Below are 21482 nucleotides of genomic sequence, written 5' to 3' on the forward strand. Positions count from 1 at the left end.
GGGTACCAGAGAATAATGCTTAGCAACACCATTTTCAATGGAGGCAGAGTATTTTTTTATCGGATTGAAAACAATCTTTAGAAAGTACTCTTACAAGGTGAAGGCCAGGTCTGGCAAGGTAGACAATGGAAGAAAACAAACGGACGAGAAACCGATTACAGAATTGACCATCCAGTAATATCTGCTAACTCACTCACGTGGTTGGAAAGGTCTTAAAAATGTATTCTCAGAAAAAAGATTTGAATGACAGTGTTCTGAAAAGTGGTCTACCATTCTCCCCATCCTCTCCCTCGTCTTCATGTGTATGACACTCACGACAGGACAGGGACGCATTTGGACGCTGTATTTTTATGGTTATGTATAAGCATATGTTCCTAGTCGATCATGTATTTGCAATCCTACATTGTAATTCTGCAAAAACATTTGGGGGAAAATGCTCTGCCAAAAATCCTTCCATTGGACGCACCCTGTGGAAGTTAACAAAAGCATTTACCGTCCCGAAATATTCAGAAACGAGGACAATATGTGTGAATGTGTGCAGATCTAATTCCACAAAGATGTATAGACTAGAACCTGCTGTATGGAAGAAATCCATGCAAGTCTACGTGTTGGCACTTCAGTTATGCAGCAAGCAAGATTAAAGGGTTGTCATTATGCACCATATGTATATTTAAGCAAGGAGGAAACATGAACGAGCTTTTCAAGGAGCTACAGAGCCGTTACTGGGCAGTACAGGCCATGTTCTTTTTTCTGTTTAAAATGGGGCCATGGATTTAGAAAAGGCTGCTCTAAAAGATCCCCTCTTCTATGCTTGTGGCAGAAGAGAAGGAAGTGGCCGAGCCACTGAGAGCAGGCGTGACAGAAAACCGGAAGGATATTCGCTTTTTGGAAAATAGCCATTGGGAGGGCTTTGATGGCAGTGGGAGATGAGAGGCAGTCTTCCCTGCTTGAGGGGGCAGCATCCGGGATTTGGCTTGATCTTGATGGTAAGGTTTCCTTAAAGAAAGCTTAGGTCCAGGATTGCAGATGCACTGCAGAGTGCCAACACTAGAGGTGTAATGAATCCGACTTGGCCAAAGAGACTGGAAAGGTTTAGGCTGGAAGTAGGAGTGCCCTGAGGTTTCCTTTACCTGACTGCGGCTTTGCTGGATGAAGTGGATAAAGGCCGCTTCCAATGATGGCGTAACACCGAGGACAGAACATGTGGCAAACAGCAGTCGTCGCATCATCTCCGAGAATGCACATCAGGTTGTTAGAGCAAAAGATTTGCAGAACTACAGGAGATTTCTTTAATGATCATAAGGTACCTTGACATGTGGTGGGGTGCCCAGTAGGAAACCAAGGAAAGTGTTTTGTCATTCAGTTTAATTCTGGTCCAGGGTTTCCTACGAGGCTACATAAGGACGCCGTGTTACCCTAAACTAAGTGAAACCACAACAATAAATTAAAAGTAGCATTGCAGAAAAAAACAACACCCGCCCGTCACCCACAGCAAAGCGAACGTGTACAAGGAGCAATTCATTGTCTGTGTGGACTGGCCACTTACCTCGTCACATCTGGGGCAGTGGCAGGGCGCACATGTTTCATGATGGTCTGTATCCAGTTCTTCCGAATGCCAGATGTCATGGCCGAAAGGGTGAACTCCCCCTCTTTTGTCTGACGAAACCACAAGAGAAAACACGTAGATTTGTTTTTACACACTTTTACAGAAAGGAACATATGCTATTTATCCAGCTATCTCTGCGAACAACCACCTCTATAATTAAAGACGATTGTGCAGGCCTGGTCCCACTGTAGCATTCTCCCATTTTAGGGAACAGTACATTGCAGCCTTTTAACATAACCAATAACAAGTAGACGACTACGAGAATGTCCAACAGAATTAGGCCAAACTGTTAAAGGAATAGTGCAGAGGAAAAAAGCCAAAAGAAAAAGTATCAAGTTAAAAGAAAACTCTAAAACAAAGACACCTTTGGGACAAGGACGCAATATGAAAGAGGGAAGGCTAAACGACTACTATTGTTTTAGGGCAGCAGACCGGAAGTACTCAAGGCACTGGCTTATGCTTAATCCCCTCTCCATGTGAGGCCCCTAGCACTTTTTGCTGGACTTCTGGACCTTTTTCTTTCTCTCTCTCCTGAATGAGGGGAGCCTTTTTCCCCTCATTCATTCTAATTTACTCTGTTCTTTTTGTTTAACCTTGTACTATGGAGTCTTGCTTTCCTCCATAGCTCTTCAAGGCATCTGTGTTACCCTTTTGCAGCACACAGCACCCTATGTGCAGTGATGCTGTGAATCCTTTGGGTTCTCCCTTGATATTCTTGGACTATCCCTAAAAACAACCGTTCTTAAGGATAGAGGGATACTTTGTATCCTTCCAAAAACTTAAAATGTATGGGAGATTAGCACACACCGCCTTATGTGGAGGGCTAGGGTATACCCAGTATGTCCCTTCTATCTGCTCCTGTGGCTTTTTGGTCAAAGTGACAACACTATAGTTATGACTGGTGGCTGTGGACGTGTTCCACCAACCTTTGTGCTATTTTTTATATTCACAGTCTCCGTTATGCGCAAAAGGGTCACCCCCATTATCCAACATGGTGGCTCCTTTCTTTTTTTGACATTTCGTGTGCGGTTGTCCTTTGTTAGCCCTTCTTTTACCATTCTGGGAGGTGGAAGTCTAAACGTGAGTTTTGCCTTTGGCAGGACCCCTTGCGTGTCTCGGCCTATGTTCCAGTGTGTCTGTGAGGACAGGAAGCAGGGGAGGAGTTTAACGGTTCTGTCAATTCATCGCCGGGCATTTCAAAGCCTGCAATTTAAATGTGTTGGACAGTTCATCAAATTTGTTTTTTTTTGGTGGGGGGGGGGGGGTGGAGGTCCCCCCACGATCCACCCTCCTGCACCTATTTCGAACCTATACCCAACCCCCCCAACCACTTATCTGCCCTTTACCACCCCTGCCCCAAAAAAAAAAACAATGAACTAGCAAACACGTTTAAACTGCAGGCTTTGAAATGCTGACTATGAAAGAATGTTGTACCGAGTTTAACACACCCCTGTCCTTTGTCTGATAGTGCGCCTGAATGGAACCAGTTCCCACTGGGGGGCTGGCTGTCCCGATTGGACAGCCACCTGCCCCTTTCTGTAAACTGCTGAGAGAGTTTGGAGAGGAGCGGATGGGAAATCCGAATAAAACGTGAGGTTCCTGAGGCAGAAGGCAAGTCAACCACTGGAACAGACGATCCGAAGATGAAGACGACCAGAGACGCCTGCAGACCCTTTCAGTAACCGTAAAGTGACTACCACAGTCCTGACCTCGTTTTCTTATCGACAGAGGAGCTCTGAAGAGGACGTCTCCATCCCTTTGGCTGGTGGGACCAATCAGCTCCAAGACGAACTGCAGATCGAGCCATCCCCTGAGGTGCTGTGGCCTTCCAGGGCTGCAAACCGCAAATACCAGGGGACCTCTGACCCATTTGCAGTGCAATGCCTTTGCATGGATGAATCAGCCCAGAACTTTGGTGAGCTCCAGAGGAATGATCCCACTCATCCAAGTCCCCTTTACCAAAGTGCAGGACTGCAGCATCGAGGAAGATCGCCTTGGCGGTAACCATTCACTGTTGGAAATGATAAAAAGGTGCCAAAAATACAGACTGACATGGGAGACCGGAGCAATCCTTGCTGATGGTCCTTTATCGCAACTGCTAATGTGACATCCCATTCAGAGTCCTTCCTTTAGTCACCAGACCAAAGAATCAGGAGACCGGGTCCGTCGCTGCTGCACAGGAGAGAATCCAGTTGCCTTTTTCTTCAACCAACCTAAGGTACTGTAGGGCTCAAGGTAGAACTTCCCTGAAGCCGAAAAGTCACTCCAGTGTGACTGGAGTGCATAACAAGGTGTTTGGATGTCCACCCATACCTCTGGCCCAGGCGTAACAGCTTGTGCTCTCTTAGGCAGTCCTTTGCAGGGTCCCTAGACATTGTGTTATCTTGCTAACTATTTTATTTAAGTGACTAAAGTATCCTCAGGATCTTTGCTTATTCTACTGCTGCAGAGGACTTTTGCTCCCGTCCTACAGTGACTTTGATTAACACTTGCATAGTTAGGGAATGGACTGTCAAAGCATAAGAAGCCTTGAAAAGTGTTTCTAAAAAGTAAATAGTACTGAATAGTGTCTCGCCACTCGTCATCCTCACGGCGTTCGAAGAAAAGGCATCACAGATCGCTGTCTTTGTCGTCGAGTTCCTCCCCTGAACGGGTTGATTGCCCAGCCAAATCAGCCTCATCGGCTGAATGGGAGAGATTCAGATTAGAAATGCTTCAAGTATTCGAGAATGCAGCCTCGACCCCCTCGAAGAAAATCAAGAGTCATACCCATGTCAAGAAACCCAACAGAGAGAAGGCAAAAGACAAAACCTGTGCGCCCTCGTGCCCGGGTGTCCAGGAGAAATCTCAGAACTTTCAGAGGTTCCCATCAAGTCAAAAAAAGCTCCTTCCAAAATAAAATCTTTGACGTCATTAATGCAGAGCGATTCAACATCATTGTCCAAAAAATCTTCAATACCTCAGCTGTCGAAGCCCTCGACGGCGTCGAAGACTTCAACAACATTGTCGATGCATATGACAAAATCCTTCAAGGAGTTTGAAAAAACTAGACTTTTATCCCACTGCCAAAGAAATACTTTAAGTCACTTTCTTCTATTTATGAGGAAAATGAGCCATCTTCTGATGAATCGTGTCCTTTTGGATTGCAATACGAGACACAAGGTGTTCCAGAGGCTCTGATATCAGAGGAGTAAAGTATAAAAGATCTCCATAACACTCTGAAAACTGCAAGTGGGATAGGGAACAAGTTACTTACCTGTAACTGTTGCTCTCCAGCATGGGTCTGGCATGGATTCACATGCTCATGAATATTCCCTGTTGTCAGGCTGGGAATCCTCGGTAAAGAAAACAATCAGTTTGTTTGGTTTCTGAAATGTCTTTCTACTATTAACCAATCAATGGTCTCTGGGTCATACTGCCCCGCAGCCAATGATGCCCTCTACCTAAGCCCCTCCTCTGGCAGCCATCTTCAGATTTGGTAGCACGTAAAGTGGCAGTAGGACCAAGAGAAGAGCCACAGAGGGGTAGGCAGGAGGGTTCGCATGTGAATCCTTGCCAGACCCATGCTGGAGAACAACAGTTACAGTTAAGTAACTTGTTCCTTCTCCAGCATGGGGTCTGGAATGGATTCACATGCTCATGAATACAAGAATACATAGCAGTACACATGCACAACCACGGGAGGTGGCAAGGCTCAACATTAAGCATCTCTTACCTCCTCACCAGGCTCACCTTCAAGCAAACAGGTTGCGCAGCACTGCCTGGCCAACTCTGGACTCCTCTCTGGAATCCCGGTCGACCAGTAGGATCTCGTGAAGGTGTGCGACGACCTCCACGTAGCAGCCCTACAGATGTCCAGCAGGGGAACACCACACAGGAATGCCATAGTAGCAGCGATCGCTCTGGTTGAATGGGCTCTCGGACGGCCGGGCAAAGGTTGCTTTGCCAACCGGTGACAGTGCATGATGCAGCCGGAGAGCCATCTGGAAACGAAAGCCTTCGAAAGGGCATTCCCTTGGTTCACAGATCCAAAGTTCACAAACAACTGTGATGTCTTCCGAAAACTCTTTGTGCGGTCCACATAGAACTTCAGCGTTCTCGCCACATCCAGCGAATGCAAAGTCCTCTCAGCCAGCGACGAAAAGAAAACGGATAACACCAAGGGCTTGTTGAGATGGAAGTCCAACGGCACCTTGGGCATGAAGAAGGGGTGCGTCCTCAGCACTACCCCCCCCGTCTCGTGGAATGTCAGATCTGGAGGCTTACAGGAGAGGGCCTGGATCTCTCCCACTCGTCGTGCGGAGGTGATGGGCACAAGAAAAGCTGTCTTCCACAATAGGAACTTAAGCGGTGCCGCGTGCAGGAGCTGGAACGGCAGACCCATGAGCCTGGTCAGCACCACATTGAGTTTCCACGCCGGAGCCTTCACCGGCGAGAACGAGCGGAACAGTCCTTTCATGAACTCCTTCACCAGGCGATGTGACCACAGCAACGACCGCCCCGGAGTTCTGGTGTAGTGGGAGATAGCCGCCAGATGGATTTTGATGGAGGCATGAGCCAGCTCCCCCTTGGCCAGCGACAGCAAGTACGGCAGCACTTGAGGGGCCATGATCCGTATGCGGTTGATCTTCTGTGCACGACACCACAAAAATAAATTCTTCCACTTATGTCCATAGCACTTAAGAGTCGAGGATGCCCTGGCCTTTGCAAGGACTTCCTTGCAGTCTGCCGGGATGTCGTAGCCTCTGAACTCTAGTGCTGCAGGAGCCAGGCCTGCAGGTTCAGCGATCCCAGGCCGTGATGTAGGATGGCGCCTCCTTCCCTGGCGAGAAGATCCGCGTCTATCGGCAGTTTGAATGGGGGGGACGCAGACATATCCAGAAGGTCCAGGAACCATATCTGCCTTGGCCACGCCGGTGAGACGAGGATCATCCTGCACCAGGACCGTCTGAGTTGATTGATGAGTCGCAGAAGCAACGGCAACGGTGGGAACGCATACAGGAACAGGTCGTCCCAGGGGAAGGAGAATGCATCGCCCATGCTTCCCGGCTGGGGAAGCCTGCTGGCGAACCTCCGACACTTGATGTTCGTTGCCGTCGTGAACAGATCGATCTGGGGACTGCGCCACCGTCGGAATAGGAGAGCCACTTGATCCTGCTGAAGCTCCCACTACTGGCAGACGCGCAGCTCCCGGATGAGTGAGTCGGCGACAGCGTTTATCACTCCTGCCAGATGAAAAGGTACCAGGAATATCCCCTGGGCAACGGCCAAGTGCCAAAGATCCTGCGCTTCCCTGGTTAGGGCTGGGGATCTGGTATCCCCCCCCCCTGCTTCCGGATGTAGAACATTGTGGTGGTGTTGTCGGTGAAGACCCGTACCACTTTGCCCTTGAGGGAAGGAAGGAAAGACTTGAGGGCCCAGAACACGGCCTGGAGCTCCAGGACGTTAATGTGCAGGGACCCCTCCTCCGGGAGCCAAAAGCCTCTTGCATGGAGATCTCCACGGAGGCGTCCGTCGTTCTTTCGGACGAGGAAGTTCTGCGAGTATACTCCAGAGCCCCAGAGCCTCTTTGGGACGAGTTCCATCGCACCCTTTCTCAGCATGGCTCGTACCTCCAGAAGCAGCTGTGGAACGTGGTTTTCTTTCCTGGCCACAGGTGGGAAGTGGGGGCACTTCCTTTGGGACTCCAGAGTGTGCCCGTGGGACAGGGCATTCAGCACCCAACGGTCGGTGGAGATGGACTCCCACATGCCGACGAAGTTCGCCAGCCGGCCTCCCACCAGGGTGCTTAGGTGGGAGGCCAGGTGGAGATCCATTCCATCATCGCCACCGGCGTCAGTCCCAGTCATTGCGTCTCTGTCCCAGTCTCTGTCTCGTCCTTCGGAGGGGGTTATGGGGGTGAAGGCTGGAAGGGAGGGGCGAGGATGGACTCGCCTCCGCTTGCTCTGTCGGCTCCCCAACAGTCCAGGCGCCGCTGGATCGTCCGCTGGGGGTAAAGGCAACCTTGTCCTTATCTCCATACACAGGGTCTACAAAGCCATCAAGATTGCTCCTGAATTGTCCTGTGGCGCAGGCATCAGGTGCGACGCGGGCAGTATGACCCAGAGACCAGTGATTGGTTAATAGTAGAAAGACAGTTCAGAAACGAAACTGAAACTGATTTTTTCTTTACCGAGGATGCCCAGCCTGACGACGGGGAATATTCATGGGCATGTGAATCCATGCCAGACCCCATGCTGGAGAAACACCTCTTGCGAAATTGAACTTGGAAGACCAGATCCCTCAGACCATGCTGATGGGTCATACAGACAACGAATCTCTAAAACAATAGTATATCTGGGATGGAGTAGACCTGCACTACTTTTTAAGCAGGATAATCTTAGCTATTCTAGATAAGGGACCCCAGGAGGACCCTATTTTCCCCTTTCATGTAGCCATTCAAAGGCGGGTCAATGCCAACTCGGAGACGCCAGAATTAATTCCAGCAGTAAATAAAAAATGAACAGGCAAATACAGAACTTCAAGCAGTGACCCCTGTTAGTAAACATCCAACTCCAGAAAGTTTGGTGATACAGGCTCCCACTTCCACATCTAAACAAAATGCATACCCAACAATCCCCCTGACAGGGACAAACGCTATGGTATTCTCTGCAGGAAGTATGGCCCTTAAGTCGGTAAATGCCACGTGTGCACTGGCTAAATTCACTTTTACCCTATGAGAATGTATATCGATGGCGGCTGAACATATTCCCGAAGGGGAAGAAAGAGACTGTTTCTTAAATATTGTTAAGGATGGGAAAGACGCAATGTGCAAATCACTTCAGACTGGTCTCGACTCTGCTGTTCAGCAGAGCTATGGTGGCTAGCACTGTAATGCGCAGATCTGCCTGGTTGAGAAAGTCTGGCTTTGCTCCAGATATGCAATGCAGACTTCTTACCATGCCCTTTGACAGCACGCATTTATTTGGCAGCAAGGCTGACGAGAGCCTGGAAAAGCTCCAAGTCAGCAGCCAAATCCCTTGGTGCTGCAATCAGACACCCAGAGACTCGCCTCATTGGAACAGCTTAGAAGGGCAGGTCCTTTCACTATTACTCCTCAAATGGAAGAGGGAGAGGACTATCAAATCAAAAAGGCTAGAGATGATTACACTCTGGTAGGCGGGGAAGAGGTGCTAACACCGTCCAGGCAATGGTTACTTTACCCTCAGCCACTGCTTCAGCTGCCTCAAAACCTCTGAGTCCTTAGTCCACAAAACCCTGGTGGGAGGCAGACTCTTACAGCATCTGCAAGAATGGTGGGATATTACTTCAGATGCACAGGCATTGGAAACAGTAGCCCAGGGTTACTCCCTTCCCTTTCTAAAAAGGGCTTCAGGATCATCCACGGGGAACAGCTCTTTCAAAGTTCCAAATCCGCTCCATGTGCAGGAAATGTTGGCCCTGCTCGAGAAAGGTGCTATAGAACCAGGTACTGACCTGTAGCAGAGAGGAACAAGGGATAGTACTCCCCTTACTTCCTAATCCCCAAGAAGGACGGAGGATTGAGACCCATCTTGGACTTCAGAGACTTGTTCAAGTTCCTTAGGAAGGACAAGTTCAAGATGGTTACCCTTTCTCAGATCCTTCAGGCCCTCCAACCTCAGGACTGGACACTATCATTGGACCTTCAGGATGCTTACTTTCATGTGCCAATCCATCACAAGCAGAGAAGGTATCCGAGGTTCGCCGTTGGCAGTTCTCATTATCAGTTTTGAGTTGTGCCATTTGGGCTGACCTCCGCCACAAGGGTTTTCATGAAGTTGATGGTGGTGGTGGCAGCGAGTCGCAGGAGAGTGGGGATTCACGTCTAGCCCTACCTGGATGATTGGCTGATCAGGGTACGTAAGTTCTCCCGAACGGGTCCTGGAACATTTCAGCTCTGCCAGTCACTCCCTCCACAGACTGGGTGTCTCCCTCAACTTCAGGAAGTCCCACATGATACCATCTGAAAGGCTCCAATTAATCGGGGCAGTCCTAGATGCATCCTTGGGAAAGCCTCACCACCCGAGGTGAGGGCCCAAGACATTCTGCAGATGGTTACCAAATTCCAGAGTGCCCAGCGTCTTCCACTAGTCGATTTTTTGAGGTTGCTCGGCCTCATTGCATCCTGCATTTTACTGATGCCAGAGGCTCGCCTGAGAATGAGATCTCGACAATGGGATCTCAGGACTCAATGGTCCCAATTCTCAGGCAGGATGTCGGACCATTTTCAAGTTCCAAGCAGAGTCGCACAGGACCTTCTGTAGTGGCCTGCAAAGAAAACATTCTAAAGGGAGAACCCTTTTGTCAACCATGGCCAGAGATAACGGTAGTTACGGACACCTCCCTCACAGGATGGGGAGCACATGCCAAGGGTCTGACAATCAGTGGTCCTTGGTCTCCATTGGAGTTTAAACTACACATCAACCTTTTGAAGCTGAGGGCAATCAGACTACTGCTTTCGGTACAGCGAAGGAACGTCCTGATAATGATAACACAGTGGCCATATACTACCTCAACAAGAGGGGGCATAGGGTCACTACCAATGTGCAGAGAAGCAATGCAACTCTGGCTCTGGGTAAATCAAGAAGGAATCTCCCTATCGGTAGTTCACCTAGCCGGAGAGGAGAACACAGAGGCGGACGCTCCAAGCAGGCAGAGCACTGTCTCCCACGAGTGGGAACTAGCTCAGGAAGTCCTTCAAAAGATCTTCACCCATTGCGGAACCCCGCAAGTGGATCTGTTCGCAACCGCCATCAACCGGAAGAGCGAGCTCTACTGCTCCAGGGAACTTCCCCCAAGAGGAGCTCTAGGGGACGTGTTTATGGTGGACTGGGAGTTTCCTCTCCAGTAGGCGTTTCCTCCAGTCCCAGTCATTCCTCAAGTGATCAGGAGGTTGAGAAAGTTTGGCGGCAGCCTGCCGGTTTTACCAGCAAGGCTACCGCCAAACTTATATAATGAGTAGGGATGTCGGCCTCGAAATAATAGTGTACAGCTCTTGGCTCAGGATCAGCTTCCCCAAGTTCGAAATAGCGCCCAACAGATTGGGGTTCCCTTGCCCAAGAGTTCAAATCTTCATGCTTCGAAAATCAACACAGTTCTGGCTCTTAATTTCAATTTCTCAGACAAAGATGTAGCAACACATTAGCTTCATCTCAAATATACTTTCAATGGCTTTTCCAAAGAAGGCAATCTGTCTAGGCGGTCAGATCCAGGGGCAGAAGGGCATAAGACTTACCTGTGGGTGTGGGGTCAATTTACACCTGAACGATCATTCTAACGTCGGCTTTGCCCTTAACTCATGTGCCCAGAGTAGGTACGTTTACCCAAGCCAAAATGGAGGGAGAGACTCTACATCCTGATTGGCCCTTATAACAATAAAGACCAAGTCCAACATTCTACACTGCCTTTCATTAATCTTTCCCCAGGTCATTTTTATGTGTATTTCCCAAAGTTAGGCCTAAGAATTCTTTCATCCAGGTTTTGGCAGTGAAGAAATTCAGGAAGAATCAGAAAGAATTAGGTTGAGGAGCTAAAGCAGGGAAGAAGAAAGTCTGCAGTGAAAAAGGCAGCTTCAGCAACTACTGGAAGCTAAGTTCTTAAACAGGTGCAGTTGCTGGACCTGCAGTCCACCCATTACAGGTCACACAACCAATAGCCTTTCTTACTGCTTTGATCAACACTTAACCACTGGTTCGATCTGACAGTGACGCTTATTTGATTCCTCAGTGTCCCATACTCCAGACACTGTATCATGGCCGCTTTAGCCACTATGCACTTTATTACCCTTGTTTGTATTTCTCTGGCTCTTGCCAACACAACTCTGGATCTTGTCAACACAAGTCTCTATCCCTCTCCGTTTGCAATGCCTGGTCCCCTCTGGACTTTCGGCCACTGTTAAGTTTCCATCTTCGTACCTTCTTAGTACTTTGACTCTGCCTTCGCTTGTTTCACACACTACTCTGTGACTCTTGTTTCATGCACTACTTTACTTGCGCTCCATTCATGAGCATTCAATTGACTGAGGCATTCCTAAGTGCAGTATTCACTATTGCTTTCAATCTGTTGCCCTTCATTTTCTAATTCATTAATATTTGTTCCGGCATTCAATTGTACTTTTATTCACTTTGCCTTTCACTCGGCAGCTGCAAAGGACTTCACTAAACTTTACCGGAGCGCCCCAATCAGAGTTTACGTTAGCTCTGCACTCACTTGTCGCACACAACAGCGTTCTTCCTCCTGGTGTCCTTCGCAACGGGCTTCTCCAGGCTTCTGCTGCTTCTCCCGACTCCACCTTCCTCTAACAGTCTGCACAATGCGTACCGCCTGCTTTCCTGGCTTCTCTTTGTGCGGCTGCGGTCACTGGGAGCTGAAACTGCTTTTCCCCACAAGACCCGCTTCGGTGGATGGCAGGACCGCTGGACCCTCGCACAGCTTACCACGGCGACAGCATCCACTTCTGTGCAGCACTGCTCAAGCCTCCTAGGTCTCCAGCTTCCTTTCCACCAGCCCATTCGTCATCCCTCAGAACAGTGGCATTTTTATATCCATCAGGTGTATTATGGGTTTTCTTGCCCGACACTGGAGGACTCCATTTTACAGACATGCCTGGTTTGTTTCTCTGGTATGCCTCCATAGTCCTCTTCCTCGTCTCAGTACCAGAGTGGTGTTTGGAATTGTCTGATTTAATAAAAGAAGACTTTTCACCTCTGTTTGGTCTCTGATATATGTGTGTGTGTTCATGAAATGAGGGTGTGTCCTCCTAGTTGGTCTCTTCCTCGTCCCAGTACTAAGATGTTTCTGGGGAACAGATTGAAAGGAGGAGAAGGGGAGGGGTAGACAATATCCCACAAAAGCTTTAGCGATATGTGATTCATTGTGAAAAGAAGGAAATAGGGAATACTGTGTCTCACCAAAGGATGTCCTCCCCAAGTTCCCTCCACAAAGGTGATCCTCCCTTGCATATCCAGCCCCCGGGGTTGGCATCCAAAAGAGATGGCCTTTCCCTGGCCACCTGAGATGAGGAGTTTGGGGGGGGGGGAAAGAAGGGAGGACACCGTTAGATTCCTCACACACCCTAACTCTCCAGCACAAACCGGACTTCAGCCCCTGGATCAAATAACTCACCAAAGACAACCCACACATTTCTCTCCACATCAGTCAAGTCCTGGGGCTTCCCCATTGACTCACACAACACATAGCTCACCTCATAGCTGAGGCACCTAAACATGCAACGTACACCTCCTACACAAGATAAAACATTTCCCCTTGCTGGCTTTTGTACTAGAGTACAGGTCCTCATTCTCTCCAAGCTGGGCTACGGATACTCTATCATCACTGAACTCTCCAATAACAAACTCATCCCCCTGCATAGCTCTCAACCATTTGTTTTGCAAAGGCAGGTGAAGTCACCCGATTTTGTTTTTGGCGGGTGAGACGCCCATTGGAATGAATGGGCGTGCAGGAGTCTTGGCGGGTGAGTCAGCCCTTTACAAGGCGGGTGACACCCGCCAAAAGCGTGTGAGTTCAGAGGTATGCCCCTGTCAGCCACACAACGTAGGAGCACACCTTATTCTATACCTACTCGAACACTCAATCACCACCTCAGCTCTCACCCAGTTCCACTGGCTACCAATACCCCCAATGAATTGCTTTCAATGTAGTCTGCATAGTACACCAGAACATGCACCTAAACACCTCATCCTGTCTTTACAACAAACTGAAACCCATCGGACAAGCCAACCAAAATCCTCTACATATTCCACTCTGCAAACTAACGCGCACACAGAAACAAGCTTGCACCCAATCAGCACCCAGAACGTGGAATGCCCTCCAACCCAAAATCATCAAAACTTAAAATCTTTTCCCACATCTCACAAGCCAGACCACCTCCACTGCTATGCTCTGCCTATCTTAATCTTCCCATCTTTTTTCTGAAAGCATTTTAATTTATTTTTTACCTCCTCCCTTTTCAACTTTGTAATGGGCTCTGAGACACTCTTGGTAGGGCCAACGCTTTATACAAGTTTAAATTAAATAATACACTGCAGTCCAAGTTCATTATAACCAAATTAAACGTGGCGACCTACACATTAAAGTACATTGTTTACGTACAAATTGAGTAAATGCAAGAGGAAATCAAGAGCACTAGAGAAAGGTCTCCTCCACTTACCCACATATCCTTTAAATGACGAGCAGCGTAGCATTAAGTGTTTGCATATTTTCCCAAATAAATTATATATGTCAAACCTTTGTGAAAGAGTTCAATGGAACCATCTGTGCTTTAGTAATTAGCAGAAGTGCCACGTGTAAGATATGTTTAATTACTGCTCATTTGTAACTATACAGAGTGCTTTTATATGAGTGACAGAAAAAGCTACTACACTGGGAAGCCATTTTACTGTTGCACCAGTTTCAAACAAACCATCTCGAAATGTAATCTTGATAGCCGTGCCAATCTTCAGAAATTCTGTACATCCCAAGAATTGTGTGTGACGCTCCTTTCACATTAATAATAAGCATATAATATATTATAAAACTGCAAGTTGAAGGACTTGCATCTACTCTCTGCCAGTCCAACAGCTTGGAATTACTTTAAAATCCAATTTAAAATACTGACAAACTTTGGACCTATACCACCACTAGTAGGCCTGTCCTATTACCGCTAAAGTGTGTATCATTCCATCGCTTTGGAAGCACTTCTTCCCCCTTCCCAGTTCTTTCCATGTCTATCTATACTTATTTGAAACATAATCATTACGCTCCACGTTTAATCAGTTAATTATTCATCTACGTGTATGTTTTTTTCCTAGACAGTAGTTCTGATTGCTCTTTCTTCCATCAACACACTCTCTAGGTCTATTACAGAGTACACCAGTAAAGCTCAATTACGGTTATAAGGCAGCATTCAGCGGGCCAAAAGTTTTTTTGACAACAAAATGGAACGCATGTGAAAAACCTTCAAAAAAACAATACACACAAGGTGTTTCAGGTGCTCTGGTGTTCTAAGCATAAAAAATAATCTTCACACTTTAAGTGCATATTGTGCAATTAGAACTATGCTTAAGTTTAGATGTCCATACGTCTATTTAAAGATGTACCTGGGACTGAAATACTGGCAGCAATGTTTTGCAGGTTTAAGAACACAAGCAATGCATAGGGAAAAATGTCCACCATGATCAGCTAACCTTGAAAAGTTCAGTTGTGTAAGAACCATCAGTGTTTCTGCTTCGAATGGCTGTGCGTCCATGCCACTGTACAGCGGATGGTCTACAATGCTGATAGAGGTTGACTGCTCCATTTCAAACAAATGATCCATTCACACCACAATCAAAGCTGATGAAAATATTTCAAAATTATACGGAAATGTGCCAGGTACCCAGTTATAATCTCGGTTGCTGTAAACCATCCTATAGATACAAAATTACAAAAATGTTCTTACATGGATCTGGAAGCCATAATTTCGCTGCACAGGAATTTCGGTGACATCGTAGCACGTCGACAAATCAATTTCTCCATCTATGTCTGATGCCTGTGGAAAAGAGCCAACATACACTCCTAAGAATACGTTTTATATGTTTGCATTTGTATCATATTAATTTTTCAGAGATTTGCAAAAGGGAAAATGATACACATCTTTATGGAAAATGCAGCAAAAATGCATTAACTATATACATGCAATATTCTAAAGTATCATTTTGAAATAGTACAGGGATCAAAGAAAATGTAAAACTGCCTTTTCATGTCACCAATTTAATTTCATTTTTTCCCACGGCCACACGAGTATTTCTAAAAACATTTCTCAAGGCATCTACATGTTTGCGAAAAAATACTTTCTTCATTGTTACCATAGTGGCCTTTCCTTTTGCACTATACTTTGTTTGTCTCTCTTATGATATGATATATGATATGGTATTTATAACGCGCCTATACACAAGTGTTTCAAGGCGGCTGAGGCAAGGGAGGGGGAATAGAGGGAAGACAGACAAACAATCTTACTAGGCCAGGTGTCATTCAGATCGCACAATTGAAATGGAAGGGGGAAAGAAAGTGTGGGGGGGGAAGGAAAGTGCAGTACATGGGATAATAATAATCACATACAGATGCAAATTAAACCTAGAAGTCTGTGGCAGTTCTATTGAAGAACTAGTTTCAAATCCAACAAACAAAAAAACGCTTAGATGAAACAGATTGGATTAATACGCGAGAGAAAGCATCTGCCTACAAATTGACCCAGCATCTGCCCACAACAGCCAGAAAATTGCTAGAAGTTCAACCATTCCTTATAAAGCACCCAAACAGGAAAACAAGATCTACACTTTTTCACGCCAGGCTGAATTTACTGTGCACATATGAGATCCTGCAGACAAGATGAGTCTCCCCGACTAACAGTTGCCATTTGAAGAGAGCCTACTTGACAGAAAAAGAGCTGTGGTGGGAGCGATCAATTGGGGGCCTTAGACCTTCATGGGCGATATCAGCTACTAACATTTTGGACCTAATTTTTAAGGACAAAGTAACGGAGCTCTTGCAAGCGGCTTAGAGCTTTTTTACTCCTCTTTTTTCATTCTACGATTCTCACAACTTTAGAGGGTGCTGCCTCTCCTGTTAACCTCTGATTTACTGTTTCTTTTTTTAAATTGCTACTTATTCTACTTCGTCTTCTACTTTTTTTTTCTTTTTCTTTCTCCTTTTTCATCATCTCTTCATTTTGGATTGACTTAACTGCTAGCTTGTAAAAATCACTTCGGTGATTGAAACTGGTAAAAAAAAAAAAATAATCACTAAATAAAGAACGGCCAGCTGGTGGCAAGTGCAGGGTAAGTCCCCCGGTGCAGGGTTGCCAGGGGGGCAGTGCAAGCGTGCAACTGGCAGGGCTAGGGCCCCGAGTTCAGATGCGTGGCCAGCAGAAGAAAAGAGGAAGGTTTTAAGGTGCAGGGTGGCGGGGAGGCTGTTCCAGAGGGAGGCCCCAGCCGAAGAGAGAGATCTACCCCAACTCGTTGCTCGGAGAAGCGACCGACCCAGAGGGAGTTGGAGACGGATGAGCGAAGAGTTCGAGAGGGAAGATTTTTAGGAAGAGAGAGTTGAAGGTATCGAGGCCCCAGAAGGCCTTGTGGACGATGCAGAGGGCTTTGAACTTAATCCTCGCAGCCACATGGAGCCAGTGCAGAGATTTCAGTCCTGGAGAGATACAATCCCTGGGCTTGAGGCCAAGGATAAGTCTCGCAGTCCTGTTCTGGATGAGTTGCAGAGGGAGTTGAGTAGAAGCATGCAGATTTAGAAAGAGGCTGTTGCAGTAATCCAGTCTGGAGAGAACCAGAGCTCTGGAGACAGAGCTTCTGGGGTGAAGGAGAGGAAAGGAAGAATAACTCGAGGAGGTGCAGCTGGTAGTGTGACTTCTTAGAGATGTCAAATGTGAGTGGAGAAAGTGTGGTGTTGAAGATGACACTCAGGTTTTTAGCCTTGCAGGTGGGAGCAGGAAGAGGGCCAAGAAAGGCTGGCCAGAGAGCTACGGTAAAGGATGGAATGGGTGTGCTGATGAGGAGCATCTCAGTCTTACTGGCATTAAGGCAGAGGTCATTGACGGCACACCACTCCTGGATAGCAGACAGACAGTCAGAGATGAGGGAGGGGGAAGAGGTGGCTGAGGGTAGCCTGAAGATTAGTTGAGTGTCATCCGCATAGCACTGGAAGTTGGGGCAGAGAGTGGCAATGCGGTGGGCAAGGAGTGCAAGGTATTGGTTGAACAGCCAGGGAGGGATGTTAGACCCCTGGGGGACACCACAGGTAGAGAAAAAGATAGAGAGGAAGACCAAATTGGACCTGGGATGGTAGCTCAGAGAGGAAGGAAATCAGCCACGCTAGGGCCTGACCGGTAATACCTAGGTTATCACTGACACTTTAGCAGGATGGTATAGTTGACAGTGTCAAAGGCAGAAGTGATATCAAGCAAGATGTGGACACAGGGGGTCGAGGTTGGAGAGCAGGTCGTCACGGATGTTCAGGAGAGCAGCTTCCATGCTTCTGGCAACTCTGAAGCCAGACTGATGGTCATGAAGACAACCAACAGATTCAGTGTGGAGATTAAGCATTCTTCCATCGACATTCATTTTTACCACTGCATAGGTTTTTCATTCATCAGGGCTAGTCTTCCACAGGATATGTATTTCTAGAATATGTTTTTTCGCTCATCACCAGAGAGTCCCGGCCTACCAAGGTCTGCACTGCGAGAAGCACAAAACGGTCGGATGTTGCTCATGTCAGAAATGACATGTGTTTGCCCCACCGCTCATTGTAGATGCATTATCCTGTTACCATAAAACATTGGCATCTACTTTCCAAAAGGCCGGGGGGCATTGTCAGGAAAACTGATGCGAGTCATTTCGATTTGTTTATTTATTTCCCCTTAAGTTCTGCAGCCTTAACGCCATTCACCTCTTACTTCTGATGCACATTCAAATGTAAGGTGATTCACTTCTTCAATAACACAAACTCAACTTGAAATCGAGTTTGTAATGTTCTAGCTGTGCCTTATTATTTGACCCAATACTACATGCTGCTTTCACATGGTTCCAAAATCTATTGCCTAAAGAAGTCAGCATGATGTAGTCAGGAACAACGCTGCTGGTTTTCTTCAACCTGAGCATACAACATCCAGTTTTAAAAATGTATTCAACGTAGTTTAAAACAAAACCTACCTCCAGTTAGTATCTTTAATGCACCCCACCCAATCCAGCCACTTCCGGGAAGATTGTTAGACCGGGACACTCGCTGTGAACGATGTCAGGAGGCATTTTGTTTAGTATTCCCCAAATTAAGAGGGCTTTAAAAAGGTCCCAGTTTCATCTATATATTACATTTGGACCGAAGCAGCATTTTCCAATGAATTTTCTTCACATTTCCCCTATCAAGTCTCTTCGAAGTACAAAGCTATTTGACTGATATATATATATATATATATATATAGTGTTGGTGTGACAATATTGGACTAGAAATGTGTACTTGCTTAGTGTGTATTTTATATTATTGTATATGTATATTGAAGGGGCTGCTATCGGGTCGAGCTAACTACCTACTTTATCTATGTAATTTAGCTTATTTGGATTCAAACGTTGGGCCAATCGGAGGGTGCATGTACATATTTAAGCAATTGGCCCAAGGCCATTCATGACAAAATTCCACTGGTTAGCTGTAATTCATGCTCTCCTTATATCCGTTAGCTAAACTCCGAAAGGTATCAGAGAAAAAGTTTTTTCTTTATAGTGTGTGATCCAAATATCTGAAGAATTTAATGTCAGATCAACACACACAGCCGACATGTGTTCGACCTCCATAAGGTCTTTATCAGGGAAAAGGTTAAGACATCCAAGTTCACAAATTGTCAGCAATTAAAGATTCCTCCTACAGGCTGTTAAAGTTTGATCATCTCTGAGCATTGTAAGCAGTTTCCAATTCAACTACATTTTCTTCTCCTGGTAGCGCTTTACTATCCAATAATGTCATCTGGTATTCCATGTCTTGCCATATGTTGTTACACTACAGCAATTATATGGAAAATGCGGTGAATCTTCCCGCATTACATACTTGCTCATGTTTCCATTACCCACAAGTCTGTTTTTCTGTTTAACTCACAGTATCTGTTTTCCGCAAAGCAGTAAAATTCAGCAGGATGTCTAAAGCTTGTGGAGGTCGAAAAACGTGTCCACTATGTGTGTTGATCTGACATTAAATTCTTAAGCTATTTGGATCAAAGACTAAAGAAAAATGTGTGTACTTTTTTTGTATTTACATATTTATTGATTTTAAACTTAACAGGCATTACAACAACAAACCACTAACATCATATATACAGAAACATAGATAAAGATTACAGATCAATTATTCACAGCTTGGACAAAAAACAACGGCAATTTGTTTGAAGGTTTTGTTACTGTATGAACGTTTCCAAAAAAAATGTCTCAGTTCTAAAAATGTTTCCCATATTTATTCATACAAATTCCCTTTCTGGTCTCTGTAAAGAATATATATTTTTTTTTATTACTTGGTTTATTGATTTTAAACTTAACAGGCATTACAACAACAAACCACTAACATCATATATACAGAAACATAGATAAAGATTACAGATCAATTATTCACAGCTTGGACAAAAAACAACGGCAATTTGTTTGAAGGTTTTGTTACTGTATGAACGTTTCCAAAAAAAATGTCTCAGTTCTAAAAATGTTTCCCATATTTATTCATACAAATTCCCTTTCTGGTCTCTGTAAAGAATATATATATTTTTTTTTATTACTTGGTTTAATTGTATAAAACAATTTTTACAAGACAAATTTCCTGGTAAAAGAAACAGAGTTCCCAGTTCCCCATTAAAAAGTCTCTTTATACAAGTCGTTCCAAGTGTCTCCATCAGGAAAGAACAAAACGGTGAGTGAGTTTTGATGACCCACCCCCCTCAGGTGAATAAGCCGATACCTCGAAAAAAGCCCACCACCGCGATGACCCACGATGTCTTTTCCCCTCTCATCAACCGACACCACCATTCCTCTTCATCATAGAAGTGCAGGTTTCTGAACAAGTGCCCTAGGTGTATTAAGCGAGGGGCTGACACCTCAGAGCAGTACAGCAGTAGATGTTTAATAGTTTCCATCTCCTCCTGAAGTTGACAGAATCTGCATGATTTTTCTTCAGACTGATTCCTTCTTGACAGGACTTCCCTAGTATGCAAGGTGTTCAGGCGAATTCTCAAAAAAATTCTCCCGACGTTTCTTTTCTGGACATTTTAACAGGTAAGGTTTTGGTGAGTTTACTTTAGTCCAGATAGGAGGCAAGTCTTGTGTCAATTTTGTGGCCGAAGCTTTTTCCAGCGTGTCAATCCAGTCTCTCTCCAGGATGCGTTGTTTTACCTTTACTGTATATTGTGGATAAGTTCCTCACTGGAGCTGCCCACCCAGTGCAGCAGGGTTTGGACCCTTAACGACCAGTGCAGAAGCATTTTACAAGAACCCGATAAGATTTCCTGGTGTATTTCTTTCAGGATCAATGGGGGTGAAGGTAGCAGAGTTTTACGATAGAGCATGGTTTCGTTACGTACCACTATGGATTCCAGTGATTGTAGTGAAAGCTCTCTCCTTATCAGGGCAATGGGGAGGGACTGCAGGAGATTGAGAACCTTTCTCCAATAGAATCCTTCTACTTTTGCCCAGAAATTTGCTGGTAAATTGGGTAAAGCTTCAACCCCATAAATCAGACTGGGAACGACCTTCGTTTTGTAAAAAATCTGTACTGGTGACAGTGTGAAGCGCCCGAATTTAAGTATCACTGCTCGGGACTGAGAGATGAGGAGACGGGCTTTTGTCATTATATTTTCCTGCATTGGCACTTCTTCGTTGCTCTTGTTTAGAATGATGCTGAGGTAATTAAAGTTGTTTACAATTTCTATTTGTTTGTTGTCCACTGACCAAGCAAATTTCTCCACATTCCTGGGGTTCTTGCCAAATGTCATTTTCGTTTTTTCAAGGTTCATCAAGAGATGTTCTTCTTTGAGATAGGCATCTAAGTTGTTTATCTGCCTCTGCAGGCCTATTGGAGTGAGGTCCATTAGGATAATATCGTCTGCATATAGCAGCCTTGATATTTTACTTGTCCCCAATGTCGGAGGGAATGAGCAAACTCTATCCTCATAGTCCTTATACCGCCGTGTAGGCATTATACAATGCGGGGGCCAACGGGCAGCCTGGTTTTAACCCCTCTCCCTTTCTTGATCCATGAGGAAAGTTGACCTAAATTATTCAAGCGTACGCACATCGAAGTGTCTGAATAGAGGGCCTTTATTGGGTTCAGGATCCCTGCGGGGCAA

General features: G+C 45.9%; 1 protein-coding gene across 6 annotated transcripts in view; it reads right to left on the reverse strand.

Annotated features, from left to right (window-relative positions):
• Positions 1 to 21482, reverse strand: part of MPRIP (myosin phosphatase Rho interacting protein) — a 1106800-nt gene that overhangs the window by 373480 nt on the left and 711838 nt on the right. For all 6 annotated transcript variants that reach the window (XM_069645743.1, XM_069645742.1, XM_069645740.1 and 3 more), the window contains exons 12-13: positions 15066 to 15155; positions 1547 to 1656 (exon numbers count right to left, since the gene is read on the reverse strand). In XM_069645743.1, the coding sequence (XP_069501844.1) occupies positions 1547 to 1656; positions 15066 to 15155 (200 nt within the window). The remainder of the gene's footprint in view (positions 1 to 1546; positions 1657 to 15065; positions 15156 to 21482) is intronic.

This window comes from Ambystoma mexicanum, chromosome 2p (genome assembly GCF_040938575.1).
Source record: "Ambystoma mexicanum isolate Mex_15411 chromosome 2p, UKY_AmexF1_1, whole genome shotgun sequence".
Classification (NCBI taxonomy): domain Eukaryota; kingdom Metazoa; phylum Chordata; class Amphibia; order Caudata; family Ambystomatidae; genus Ambystoma; species Ambystoma mexicanum.